This window comes from Lipotes vexillifer, unplaced genomic scaffold (genome assembly GCF_000442215.2).
Source record: "Lipotes vexillifer unplaced genomic scaffold, Lipotes_vexillifer_v1.1 scaffold490, whole genome shotgun sequence".
NCBI classification, from domain to species: domain Eukaryota; kingdom Metazoa; phylum Chordata; class Mammalia; order Artiodactyla; family Lipotidae; genus Lipotes; species Lipotes vexillifer.
In genome coordinates this window covers 3,892,439-3,906,793 of record NW_006796397.1, presented here as the reverse complement: position 1 = coordinate 3,906,793, position 14,355 = coordinate 3,892,439, and the positions used below count along the sequence as shown (strand labels likewise).

The window sequence follows — 14,355 nt, the reverse complement described above, 5'->3', positions numbered from 1 at the left end:
GCGCAGTGGTTGAAAGTCCGCCTGCCGATGCAGGGGACATGGGTTTGTACCCCGGTCCGGGAGGATCCCACATGCCGCGGAGCGGCTGGGCCCGTGAGCCATGGCCGCTGAGCCTGCGCATCCGGAGCCTGTGCTCCGCAACGGGAGAGGCCACAACAATGAGAGGCCCGCGTACCACAAAAAAAATAAAAATAAAAAAAAAATAAAGTATGTGGTGATTTGACATACATATACACTGTGAAAGGATCCCTCCCTCGAGTTAATTAACACGTCCATTACCTAACATACTTCCTTTTTTGGTGTGTGAGAACAATTAATTTCTACTCTCTTAGCAAATTTCAATTATACAATACAGTGTTATCAGCTATAGTCACCATGTTATGATACGTTAGAGCCTTAGACCTTATTCATTTTATAAATGAAAGTCTGTACCCTTTACTATCCTCTCCTTATTTGCCCCACCCTCTCAGCCCCTGGCAACTACTTTCCTACTCTCTGTTTCTCTGATCTTTTTTTTTTTCAAATGCCACTTATGAGTGATACCGTGCAGTATTTGTCTTTCTCTCTCTGGCTTACTTCACTGAACCCTCCAGGTTCATTCATGTCATTGCAAATGACAGGCTGAATAATATTTCATTGTGTCTATATGCCACATTTTCTTTATCCATTCATCTGTCCACAAACACTTTAGTTGTTTCTATAACCTTGGCTATTGTGAATAATACTGCAATGAACAAGGAAGTACAGCTATCTCTTTGAAATAATGATTTTGTTTCCTTTGGTTATATACCCAGACGTGAGGTTGCTGGATCGCATAATAGTACTGTTTTTTTAATATATAAATTTACTTATTAGAGACTGCATTGGGTCTTCGTTGCTGCGCACTGGCATTCTCTAGTTGCCGCAAGCAGGGGCTACTCTTTATCGTGGTGCGCGCAGGTTTCTCATTGTGGTGGCTTATCTTGTTGCGGAGCATGGCCTCTAGGCATGCGGGCTTCAGTAGTTGGGGCTTGTGGACTCTAGAGCGCAGGCTCAGTAGTTGTGGCACATGGGCTTAGTTGCTCCACGGCATGTGGGATCTTCCCAGACCAGGGATCAAACCCGTGTCCCATGTATTGGCAGGCGGATTCTTAACCACTGTGCCACCAGGGAAGTCCCAGTAGTACTATTTTTAATTTCTTGAGGAACAGCAATACTATTTAACATAGATCATCTTAACCATTTTTAATTGTACAGTTCAGTAGTGTTAGGTATATTCACATTGCTTTGCAGCCAGTCTCTATAACTTTTTCATCTTGCAAAACTGAAACTCTATACCCCTTAAACAACTTCCCATTTTCCCTTCCCCCAAGCCCCTAGCAACTACCTTCTACTTCTATGAGTCTGACTACTTTAAAGATCTCACATAAGTGGAATCACACAGTATAGTTACACTTGAACAACATGGATTTGAACCGCATGGGTCAATTTATGGTGGATTTTTTTTCACTAAATATGTACTACAGTATTATACGTACCACAGTTGGTTGAATCTGTGGGTGCAGAACCATGGATACAGAGGGCTGAATATAAAGTTAGACACAGATTTTCTGCTGGGGAGGAGATTGGTGCCCCTAACCCCCATGTTGTTCAGGGGTCAACTGTGTTTGTATTTTTGTTGACAGGCTTATTTCACTTAGCGTAATATCCTGAAGGTTCATCCATATTATAGCATGTGTCAGAATTTTCTTCCTTTTTAAGGCTGAATAATATTCCATGTATGTATATAACCACGTTTTGTTTATCCATCCATCCATCCACGGATTCTTGGGCTGCCTCCACCTTTTGGCTGGGAAATTGTTTTAAACTGACCTAATCCAGTTTGGTCATGCACACTTCCATAGATTCTATTTTGAAAGATAATGGTAGCCACAGAAAATGTTTGATATAGGTGCATTAACTACTCCCTCACAACCTTTTTACTAGGTTATAATGAAAATGATTTCTGCTATACACATAGGCATTTATTCAGCACATATTTATTTATAAGCAGTCACAAAACATTTCATATAATCAGTCTGTAAACTCATTAAAGTTCTAACTCTGGCCTTTTAGATGTTCTATCAACTTTCATGAAAGATTTCAGAGGCAGCTCCTGTTACCCTTACAATTAGCATCAGGCAACTAGAAATTCTGAACCAGTGATTCTCAAAATGTGGTCTCTTGGACCAGCAGCACAGTACTGTGCACGGATCTGTGCTGAAGCTCCCTGAAGTTGAGAACCTCTGCTGTAAAACGATTAGCTCTGGGTACCTCCCTAAAGATAAAGGTATGGCTTCAACTGGTTCTTATACCCTCTTTGTGAAAGAGTAGGAATGTCTCTTATTTTAGCCAATCCATATCTCTTAATTTCACCAACGATAGTTCATTTCTAACTTAACCATGCTATTTAACTAGCCACAAATTTCACCAGTTAAAATTCTAATTTGCTAGTTAACAAAATCTCAGAGATGGATCAATCCTTTTCAAGATATGGATAATATTGTAGAAGCCGTTACAGCAGCTACCTCTGGAGCATGGGCTTCCTGACTACCTTATTAGAATGCTAGCCAAGCACCTGTGCATTCCTGATTGGGACATTAGAGGCACCTGGACTATAAACAAGCACACAAGTAGCACACTGTATATGCTGAAAATAAAATACAGACATTATAACAGAAGGGAACAAAAGAGAGAGGGTTCGTGTGTGCATGTGTGTATGTGTGAAGAGAGAGGAAAAGATACTGAGTGTGATGAGCACCGTTAATGGCTGAGAGAAAGAAGTTAGGAGAGAAGGGAAGAATGAGAGGTTGAAGATACAGTGAGAGTGCAGAGAATGGTGAAGTTGATTTAAAATAGATGATGTAGGGAATGGGTGAGGGTGCTGACTAGAGACTTGGAGAATTTTCAGGAATTAAGAACCCAACTATTGGGCTTCCCTGGTGGTGCAGTGGTTGAGAGTCCGCCTGCCGATGCAGAGGACACGGGTTCGTGCCCCGGTCCGGAGGATCCCACATGCCGCGGAGCGGCTGGGCCCGTGAGCCATGGCCGCTGAGCCTGCGCGTCCGGAGCCTGTGCTTCGCAACGGGAGAAACCACAACAGTGAAAGGCCCGCGTACCGCAAAAAAAAAAAAAAAAAAGGACCCAACTATTGTTTCCTCCTAAATAAGGATAAATTGATAAGATTGTCTGAAATACATTTTTAGAACGTGGATCTTAGAAAATTATTTAAAACCTGGTACTATACATCTGTTCATTGTTATCGCCCCTTGTGGTATAGTTCCCATAGTTGATGAAATTACTCCTTCAGCGTAAATGGGTTTTGTAAAATGTAGCTGAAGAGTGCCATCTTCTGGTACTTTGAGGTATGTACAAGCAAAGGGTGTTGTGTGGTAGAATCATAGTAAAATAAAGCCTTTGATGTTTTGTGCTGAGTATTGTAAAGTTGAACATTCTTTATAGTTTCTGTGTCTTTTTAGTTAGAATATCAGATTACTGACAGTGATTATAGTTTGTGTGTATGGCTGAGCCTAAAAACAAGACAAAACAAAAACAAAACAGTATGTGGCCAGCCATCCTTTTCATAAAAGCATGTGGGAAATTTGCTTTTGGTTTGTGATAGAAGCCACAAGTTGAAGAGCCTGTTCTTTGTGACTACCTCTTTGATGCAGGCTTGGCTTGGCGCCTTTGCTCAAAACAGGAATCTGATTCTTGTAGCTGAATACCAGACTTGTCTTCACTGTTTCACAGCTTGCTAATAAGATACTGGTTTGTCCCTTTTTTTTTTTTAATGTTTTAAATATTATGGAAAAGCATTCATTTTATCCTCAATGAGGTTTTAAAATCAAAACCTCTATGGTCTTTATGGTGGTTATTTAATAAACATTTATTAGACGCTTAAATATCAACCTCTGTGCTATGTGCTAAAGGGAAGCGGAGATTCAGAGATGACTAAGACCATGTCTGTGCCTTCAAATCATCTTACTTTGTATTAGGGAAGATAATGTGAACGTAAATGATGTTAGATTTGGGAATACAAGAAAAGAAGGGAGGAGAATATTGGCTCAGGAAGGAAATAATACAGCCTGAGGATTATTCACTGGAAGACAGGTGTGGTGGAAAGGGCCATGTTTAAATCTTGACCTTGGGCAGAGTTGCAGATAGAATGTGCTTCAGGATGCAGGAGCCAAAGATCAGGACAGTTAAAGTGGATAGCTCTATTAGTCCTATTCCAGGAGTTGTTCATAATAGAATGCCCTATTTCTGAATAAAAACCCAGACTACACTTCATTTATTCATCCATCCAGCAAGTGCTTTTTATATGATTTGAATATATGCAAAATCCCAAGGAAACAAATGTGAAAGTCCTGACCCCACTTTGAGTTGCTTGTACAAATGGAATGAGTGTGATCAGGGCCCCTAAGCAGGAGCACTGGGGACAGGCATCTGACCCCACCACTATTAAACCTGCTCTGCATGTTGCTCTCCAAGATGAGTAATCCTGGTTCTTATACTTCAGTGGTTAAAAGCACAGGCTCTGGAGGCAGACTATCTGGGTTCAGCCAGCACCACCACTAACCTGCTCTGCAAGTTTCTTAACTTTGTGACCTCTCTTGCCTCAGTTTATTTAACAATAAAATGGAAATAATGATAATACCTCTTTCATAGGGAGGTTGTGAGGATCAAAGAGAAATACATGAAAAGTTCCTAGAACAATGTTGACATATAGAAAACAATATAACAAACACCTGTGTACCTACTATCTTCATAACAGACCTTAACCTTTTGCCATATTTGCTTCATTTTTTTTAAAGTTTATTTTATTTATTTATTTTTGGCTGAGTTGGGTCTTCGTTGCTGCGCGCGGGCTTTCTCTAGTTGCTACGAGCAGGGGCTACTCTTCATTGCCGTGCGCGGGCTTCTCATTGCGGTGGCTTCTCTTGTGGCGGAGCGCGGGCTCTAGGCACACAGGCTTCAGTAGTTGCGGCACGCAGGCTCAGTAGTTGTGGCTCGTGGGCTTAGTTGCTCTGCGGCATGTGGGATCTTCCCCGACCAGGGCTCGAACCCGTGTCCCCTGCATTGGCAGGCGGATTCTTAACCAGTGTGCCACCAGGGAAGCCCCTACTTCATTTTTAAAAAGAAAAAGCACGGCAGTGCAGTTAAGCTCTCTTTACCCTCCCTGGTATTCTCCTTCCTCCTCCCCAGTGGTAGACACCATCTTGAATTTGGTGTGAGTTCTTGCCATCATGTTTTCATACTTTCACTAATCATTTATGGGTACATAAACAATATATAGTATTGCTTTGCATGTTTCTAAACTTTAGTAAATGACACTAAACTGCACATACCAATCTGCAACATTTTCCACTTGATATTATGTTTTCAGCATTTTTCTGTGTTGGTATGCATAGGCTGAGTTCTTTCATTTTAATTACTGTATAGTATTGCATTGTATGAAGATACCACAATTTACTCAGCCATTCTCCTGGTGATGGACATTTATGTTATTAATCATTTTCCACTCTTACAAACAGCACTGCATCCTGGATGGCACCTTGAAGTCCTCCTAGACTATACCTTGACCTGATATTTTTAGAGGGAAAGACTTTTTGTTACTCATTTTTTTTAATGTTTATTAGTCTTAGATTTTCTATTCTGGTATCACTTTTTATTATTGTTTTAGACGTATTGCTCATTTTAAATGCATTGCCATGGTTGTTTACATTATTCACTATCACTACCCTTTCTATCCTGATAATCTTTATTTGTGCATCCTCTGTTTCTCAGTGATCAGTCTTGCTAAAGGTTTATCTCTTTTGTTAAAGTTTTCAAAGAACTAGCTTTTGGCATTGCTGATCTTTTTTTTCCCATTAATTTCTTTTTTAAAAAAAATAAATTTATTTATTTAATTATTTTTGGCTGCGTTGGTTTTTGTTGCTGCCTGTGGGCTTTCTCTAGTTGCGGTGAGCAGGGACTACTCTTCGTTGCGGTGCACGGGCTTCTCATTGTGGTGGCTTCTCTTGTTGCAAAGCACAGGCTCTAGGCACGCAGGCTTCAGTAGTTGTGGTGCACGGGCTTAGCTGTGGCATGTGGGATCTTCCCGAACCAGGGATTGAACCCGTGTCCCCTGCATTGGCAGGCGGATTCTTAACCACTGTGCCACCAGGGAAGTCCCTCCCATTAATTTCTGCTGTTTCATCTCTTCCTCCTCCTCACCTCTCCCCCTCCCTCTCCCCCTCCTCCTCCTTTTTCTTCTGGGGGTTGGTTTATTCTCTTATTGTTATTATTGTGATTTTTTAAAACATCTTTTGTTGAATGTTTACTATTTATTTCAGTCTTTTATTTTTTCATCATTGCATTTAAAGCTGTAAATTTTCCTCTAAGAACTGCTTTAGCCGTATCCCACAAGTTTTCATATGTATACCTTTGTTGTTGTTCAGTTCTAAATATTCTGCCTTTCCCTTGTGACTTCTCCTCTAACCCAGAAATTATTTAGAGATGTGCTTTTTTGTTTCCAAACATGTCTGTGTCTATTTTTACATTATTTTTTTTGTTGATTTCTTATTTATTTGTTGTCAGCAAATTGGTCTATGTTATCTAAAATCCTTAGAAACCCTAAACTATACCTGCAGGAGGTTTCACTTCTGAGTGAGGCCCAAGAAGTCCTACCACCTTTGCCTCAGTGAAGAAACATGCCAATGAAATTGCTGGCCATCTGATACGAAACAGATGGTTTTGCATTTCCTAAAAATCCCCAGAGGTTGACCTGGGCAAGAAACTATTGAGCATCTCCCCGTGTAGTCCCTCACAAACTTGAGTCCAGGAACTAGATTGCTCTGCTCCTCCTATGAAGATGAAACCTAATATTCTTGGTTACAACCCAGTCTAAAGGAGAAAGGAGGCATGGTCAAGGGCTCACCCAGGAGCTTCTGCTAGTGATAGCTGAAGGGCAACAGATCCTAGGTATTGGTATTTAACTCTACACGTGGGCAGGACTCTCGATCTTATCTGGGCTATCCTTATCCTCAGAGCAAACTGTGGCAAGTGTTGGAAGGGGGACCCGGTGGGCAGGTCTGAGGAGCCTGTGCTGGCCTTTCCAAATATTGAATAATCACCAGAACCCACTGTGCTTTGGCTATTTGCTTGGGATCATGAAAAATTTATGCCCCCAAAGTGAAGGGCTCAAGAAATTATCCTCATCCCCTATCCCACACAAGAGGAAGCCCAATCATTGGAAGCCCAGTCATTGCAACCCTCTAATAGGTTGCATTGTCCCAAGAGCCAGAAGTGGGCAAGATTGATCTATGAGCAGCATAATGTCATCAGACTAAGAGAACCAGACAGACAGAGAAAATTCTGGGAAAGAGCAAACAAAAGGTAATTGCAGAAACCAGAAGAGAACAAGAAGATCTAAAGCAGAGAATAGGAGATGAAGATTAGAGGAATTCTCTCAGTTACAGAAACATAGCCATAGCCTTTTCTTTTCACTTTGTATTGGTTAATTTCTTCTTTCTGCTTTCTTAGATTTTTTTTCTAATTTCTTGATTTTTTAAATTCATTTGTCTTGTTCTGTGTTGTTTATTAATGTAATTAAGACTTTGCATTCTTCTCTAGTTTTTAAATTTTATCTTTAGCTTTAGTTTCTGATATTTAAAAAAAAATTTTTTAAATAAATGTATTTATTTATTTTTGGCTGCATTGGGTCTTTGTTGCTAAGAGCGGGCTTTCTCTGCTTGCGGCGAGTGGGACCTACTCTTTGTTGCAGTGTGCGGGCTTCTCATTGCAGTTGCAGAGTACGGGCTCTAGGTGCATGGGCTTCACTAGTTGTGGCACGTGGGCTCAGTAGTTGTGTCACACGGGCTTAGTTGCTCTGCAGCATGTGGGATCTTCCCGGACCAGGGATCGAACCCATGTCCCCTGCTTTGGCAGGCGGATTCTTAACCACTTTGCCACCAGGCAAGTCCCTAAATTTTTTTTATTATTATTTTTTATTTCCCAGTTGCTTAACATTTCAATTTAGGCTCTCTTTGACTCAAGAATTAAAAGAACATTTAAAATTTTCCAGATAGATTTTTTGTTAATTTCAAATTTTATCATGTTGTGATTGGAGCATACTGCTTCTGCCATGTCTACTTAGTGGAATGTATGGAGGTTTTGGTGTAATTTTGTAAATGTTCCATGGGCTTTTGAAAAGGTCTGTTTGTTCTCAGGGCAATTAGATCTACCTTATTAGATTATTGAGTTCTTCTGTATCTTTTTTTGTAAACTTTTTTATCTGTCATAGACTAAGAAAAGCGAATTAGGGTCTCCTACTTCTAATGCCTTGCTGTTTATTTCTTTTTCTATTTATTATAGATTTCACTGAATCAATTTTGATGTTACTTTATTTATAGAAATTCATGACTGTAGTATTGTAATATCTTCATTGTGGATTATGTGTTTTAGCATTATAAAGAGCTTTTCTTTTTTGCCTTTTTAATGCTCCCCCCCACCTCCCAAAATTCAACCTCATCTGGTATAAGATTGTGGCTTAACTTTTCTCTTTGCATTTGGCTGGTATACCTGTACCATCTTTTATTTTCAACTTTTTTGACATTGTTTTCTAAAGATATTTTTCTTATAATAGGTAAGCTTATCCTATTGACATTTATAGATATGTCTTAGTTCTGTATCACATTTTATAACCTACTTTGTTTTTAAGGATTCATTTGGTTTGTATCTTTCTCTAGAGGGTGTATATTTCTATGTTTTACACGTGTTCCTTTTGATAATTTAGGAAGGTTTGTATTCAGATTTTAGCTCTTCTAGTGGTTAGCCTTATACTATAACTTTTAAAAGTATACTTTATCCTTTATTGCTTTAGACCATATCTGTTTATTCCCCACTACAAGCAATGACAAAATTATTATACTTCCATCCATCCCATCTCCTTTACTCCACCTAATTTTAATTAATATATTATTATTATTAGTTCTTCAACTAGTCACCTCTATACTTTTGAATATACTTCTGTCTCTGTTATTTGATTTATAAGATATAAATATTATCTTTTTTATAAATTTATTTATTTATTTTTGGCTGCGTCGGGTCTTCGTTGCAGTGCGCGGGCTTTCTCTAGTTGCGGCGAGTGGGGGGCCACTGTTTGTTGAGGTGCACGGGCTTTCTCACTGTGGTGGCTTCTCTTGTTGTGGAGCATGGGCTCTAGGTGCACAGGCTTCACTAGTTTTGGCTCCTGGGCTTCAGTAGCGGTGGCTCGTGGGCTCTAGAGCACAGGCTCAGTAGTTGTGGTGCATGAGCTTAGTTGCTCCGCAGCATGTGAGATCTTCCCAGACCAGGGTTCAAACCCGTGTCCCGTGCATTGGCAGGCGGATTCTTAACCACTGCGCCACCAGGGAAGCCCAATATTATCTTTTGACCTTGGATATTAAAGATAAGGAAATCAGGGACTTCCCTGGTGGTCCAGTGGTAAATAATCCACCTTCCAGTGCAGTGGACGCAGGTTCGATCCCTGGTCGAGGAACTAAGATCCCACATGCCGCAGGCAACTAAGCCCGCATGCCACAACTACTGAGCTTGTGTGCCTCAACGAGAGAGACTGCGTGCCACAGACTACCGAGCCCATGTGCTCTGGAACCCGCGTGCCACAACTAGAGAGAAGCCGTACACCGCAACTAGAGAGAAACCCAAGCAGACCACGTGCCGTGACGAAAAGATCCTGCATGCCTCAACAAAGATTCCATGTGCCTCAACTAAGACCTGACTCAACCAAAAAAAGGGAGGCGAGGGGATAAATAAACATTTAAAAAATAATAAAGATAAGGAAATCAACATCCTTTTGCCATCTCTCATCTTCCATCTCTCCTTCTTGGTTCTTGTTAATTTTATTACTTTTACTGGTATAATTTATAATATTAACATTCTGAACAATATACAGTAGTGGTTAAGAGAAGGAGCTCTGGAACCAGACTGCCTAGGTTGGAATCTTGGCTTTATCATTTTGTAGCTTGAGCAAGTTACTTAATAGCTATTTCTGTTTCCTTATTTTTACAATGGCTATAACAATAGGTTCTACCTCACAGGGCTATTGTCATAATAAAAGTACAGCACTGGAACAGTGCCTGACACATGGTAAGTATCTAGTAACTACCATATACTATATTGACAATTATTATGAAATAGATTTCCGCAGTTGTTTTCATCCCAGTCCTACATTTCAACTGGCTTACATGTTCAGTTTCTCTGTTCATCTCTTGGTTGCCTAAAATTCATTCTCTAATAGTTCTTCAAGAGTTGCTAATGGGAATTCTATCTTCTGATCCTTACATGTTCAAAAACATTTAACACCTTTTACTTGAAAGAAAGTTTGGCTATGGAGAATAAGAAGAGCTATTTAGAACACTTATTGAAATCACAGGTGATCTATCCTCATTAAACCATTATAGCTCATAATAATGCTATAAATCAGGTAGTAGGTACATCCCCTTTTACAAATGAGAAAATTAGGACACAGGCAGGTCACACTTCCTTTCTCAGACTTCGCTGGCATTGCACCACTGTTATCTACCTTTGAATGTGGCTGTGGAGAAATCTGAGGCCAATCTGATTTATTTCCCCTTAAAAGTGTCTTGATCTTTTTGCCTGGATATTCAAAGAATTATTTATTTTTGAAGTCCAGTAAAATTCAATGGGATATGTCACAGGGGTCATTCTGTGTCAGTTTCCTTGGGACAGTGTGTGTCCTTTCAATCTGTAGATTAAAGACTTCTCTCACTTACATGAAGTTCTCTTGAAGTCTACTTTTTTTTCTTTTCTACATGTTCTATTCTCCCTCCTATGGACATGCTGGATATCCTTTGTCTTCTATATTTATAATTTTATCTCAAATTCTTTTTAGTTCTTTTTAAATTTCAATTTCATTTTGCTCACTTTTTCAACCTAGCCCTCATAAGTCTTACTATGTTGTTATTTTTTCCCCATTCATAATGTGACTTTAATTTCTTCGATTATTTTCTTTTTCTTAATTTTTGAGTTCTGCTTTGCTTATTTTACATTTACTTCTTTTGTCTCTCATTATGTCTTCTGCTTTGAGACCTTATTTTAAACTATTTCATTAAGTCCTTTGAATTCATAACAATATGTTTGGTGTGCTTCATGGCAGTATTTTTCTGGAAAATTTCTTTATTTGACATGTCCTTTTCCTATTCCTTTCCTCCTTTTCCTTGTATATTTGCTGTATAGATCTCCTGCTTGTTTTCTTTTGAGTATTACTCATTACTGAATGAAAGGAGTTCTTCAACCACTATTTGCAAGAAGCAACTGGGACAGTGAAATGAGCAAGTGGTGAAACTTCTGTGGCCCAGAGTTTGTGGGGGGGAGGTGGTGCAAGAGAAAAAAAGATGAGATGGAGACACTCACACAGATTGGTTTAGCCTGTCTATCTCCCCAGCAACTACAGAGATGCTCATAATATAGTCTCTCCCAACCCTTATTTTATTTAAAGACTGCCTCCAACAGAGATAACATTTTTAAGGATTTTATCAATCAGCACTGCCTTGCCCCGCTACTTTACAATGCCAAATAGAGTCCTTGGAAGTTCCCACAGCTTGTGCCCCTTTAACTTTCATTGCAAACCAGAGTGATGGTTCTGTTCCTCTGGTGTACCACCTATTCAGTGCTCCGCCAACTTTGTCTGAGAAGTGAGGTCACAGCAGGTATTTAATCTCAGCATCCTTCTGTACTCTGGTGTAATTTTCACTGTATTTTGCAGGCCATCCTCATTTATTGTGCCTTAGGGTTACACTGGTACCTTATTTTGTCAAAGTGTTTGGTTTCCTTTTTTTTTTCGGCTGTGCCACACGGCTTGTAGGATCGTAGTTCCTTGACCGGGGATTGAACCCGGGCCCTTGGCAGTGAGAGCTAAGAGTCCTAACTGCTGGACTGCCAGGGAATTCCCATCTTTTTCTTTTTTGGGGGGCAATATCAAAGATGACAAGATGACAGACGTGACTTAATTTTGTTATTTTTAAATATTTTGGTATTTTAAACTTTATTTTTTATTTTAAAATTGAGCAGTTTTTAAAAATTGAGTGCCTACCTTCTCACAGAGAGTAGGTACCATACCACCTCAGGCCACGCTAAGTGGGAAAAATGGTTTCAGAATTCTATGCACACCCTAGTCACAACAAGATCTCTCATCATTATATAGCTAGTGAGCAGAGCTTGTATTCAAATCCAAGTCTGTCCCGATCCAAAGCCTGAATTCTTTTCATCATAGGACTTTCTCTTAAAGAATATAGATATCTCTTTACAGTGTCTTTAATATGTTTCTTCTTTTTTAAATTTTAATTTGCTTGGTGTATAGTTGATTTACAATGTAGTTTAGTTTCAGCTGTACAGCAAAGTGATTCAGTTTTACATATACATATATTCATTCTTTTTTAGATTCTTTTCTCTTAAAGGTTGTCACAGAATATTAAGTAGAGTTCCCTGTGCTATATACAGTATGTCCTTGTTGGTTATCTATCTTATATATAGTAGTGTGTGTGTGTTTATCCCAAGCTCCTGATTTATCCCTCCCCGCTCTGTCCCCTTTGGTAACCATAAGTTTGTTTTTGATATCTGTAAGACTGTTCTGTTTTATAAATAAGTTCATTTGTATCTTTTTTTTGGATTCCACATGTAAGTGATATCATATGACATTTGTCTTTCTCTTTCTGACTTACTTCACTTAGTATGATAATGTCTAGGTCCATCCATGTTGCTGCAAATGGCATTATTTCATTATTTTTTATGGCTGAGTAATATTCCATTATATATGTGCCACATCTTCTTTATTCATTCCTCTGTTGATGGACATTTAGGTTGCTTCCATGTCTTGGATATTGTAAATAGTGCTGCAGTGAACACTGGGGTGCGTGTATCTTTTCAGATTATGATTTTCTCCAGATATGTGCCCAGAAGTGGGATTGCTGGATCGTATGGTAATTCTATTTTTAGTTTTTTAAGGAACCTCCATACTGTTCTCCATAGTGGCTGTATCAATTTACATTCCCACCAACAGTGCCAGAGGGTTCCCTTTCCTCCACACCCTCTCCAGCAGTTATTGTTTGTAGATTTTTTGATGTTGGCCATTCTGACTGGTGTGAGGTGACATCTCATTGTAGTTTTGATTTGCATTTCTCTAATGATTAGTGATGTTGAGCATTCTTTCATGTGTTTGTTGGCAGTCTGTATATCTTCTTTGGAGAAATGTCTATTTAGATCTTCTGCCCATTTTTTGATTGGGTTGTTGTTTTTTTGACATAGAGCTGCATGAGCTGTTTGTATATTTTGGAGATTAATCCTTTGTCAATTGCTTAATTTGCAAATATTTTAATATGTTTCTTCTTAAGAACATTTTTCTATTAACTACTTTTCTATTTCCTGGTTTTTAGTGTGACAAGTACAAGACTGGAGTTATTGATGGGCCTGCATGTAATAGCCTTTGTGTCACAGAAACTCTTTACTTTGGAAAATGCTTATCGACCAAGCCCAACAATCAGGTATGGACATTATGAATAAACAGTCCAGATTTATGGTGCTCTCTGATTTTACCTTAAACTAAATTAAAGCATTGTTAAGAGCATTCTTGAACTAGAACTTTAGGACATTTTAAATACTTCAATTGTGTATGCGTTGATTCACTCATCCAACAGATGTTTATAAATCCCCTGTTCCCAGCATGTTCCAGACACTGTTTTAGCTATTAGGAAAATAGTGGTGATTAAGATAAACAAGATAACTTCCCTGTGAGTCACATTATTCCAGAGGGATGGGTAACATAAACAGTTGATAGATAAATAAACAAGAAAGGAAATTACAGAACGTGGTGTGTTTTATATAGGTTGTACACAGGGTGGGTTGATGAAAAATGCAGGGGATGGTGAGGGTAGAAATATGCTTTAGAAGAGGTGAACAGGGAGGACCTTTCTAAGATAAAATTTGAGCTCATACCTGAATGAAGAATTAAACTAGAGGCATGGGCAGAGGACAGGATGAGCTAAATCACAAAAGAAGAACTATAAATAGCTGATAAGCATAATGAAAAAAATGTTCTACCTCACCTATCATCAAAGAAATATAAATTAAAACAATAGGACACCATTGTGCTAGAAGAAAATACAACAAAACGTCAAAACTGGGACTTCTCTGGTGGCGCAATGGTTAAGAATCCGCCTGCCAGTGCAGGGGACACAGGTTCGGTCCCTGGTCCAGGAAGATCCCACATGCCACGGAGCAACTAAGCCTGTGCGCCACAACTTCTGAGTCTGCGCTCTAGAGCCCATGAGCCACAACTAC

At 39.3% G+C, this 14,355-nt stretch overlaps 1 protein-coding gene across 4 annotated transcripts in view; it reads left to right on the top strand.

Annotated features, from left to right (window-relative positions):
• DIPK1A (divergent protein kinase domain 1A) overlaps window positions 1-14,355 on the top strand; it is a 126,648-nt gene that overhangs the window by 102,237 nt on the left and 10,056 nt on the right. For all 4 annotated transcript variants that reach the window (XM_007468543.1, XM_007468542.1, XM_007468541.1 and 1 more), the window contains one exon: window positions 13,452-13,559. In XM_007468543.1, coding sequence (XP_007468605.1) covers window positions 13,452-13,559 — 108 coding nt within the window. The remainder of the gene's footprint in view (window positions 1-13,451; window positions 13,560-14,355) is intronic.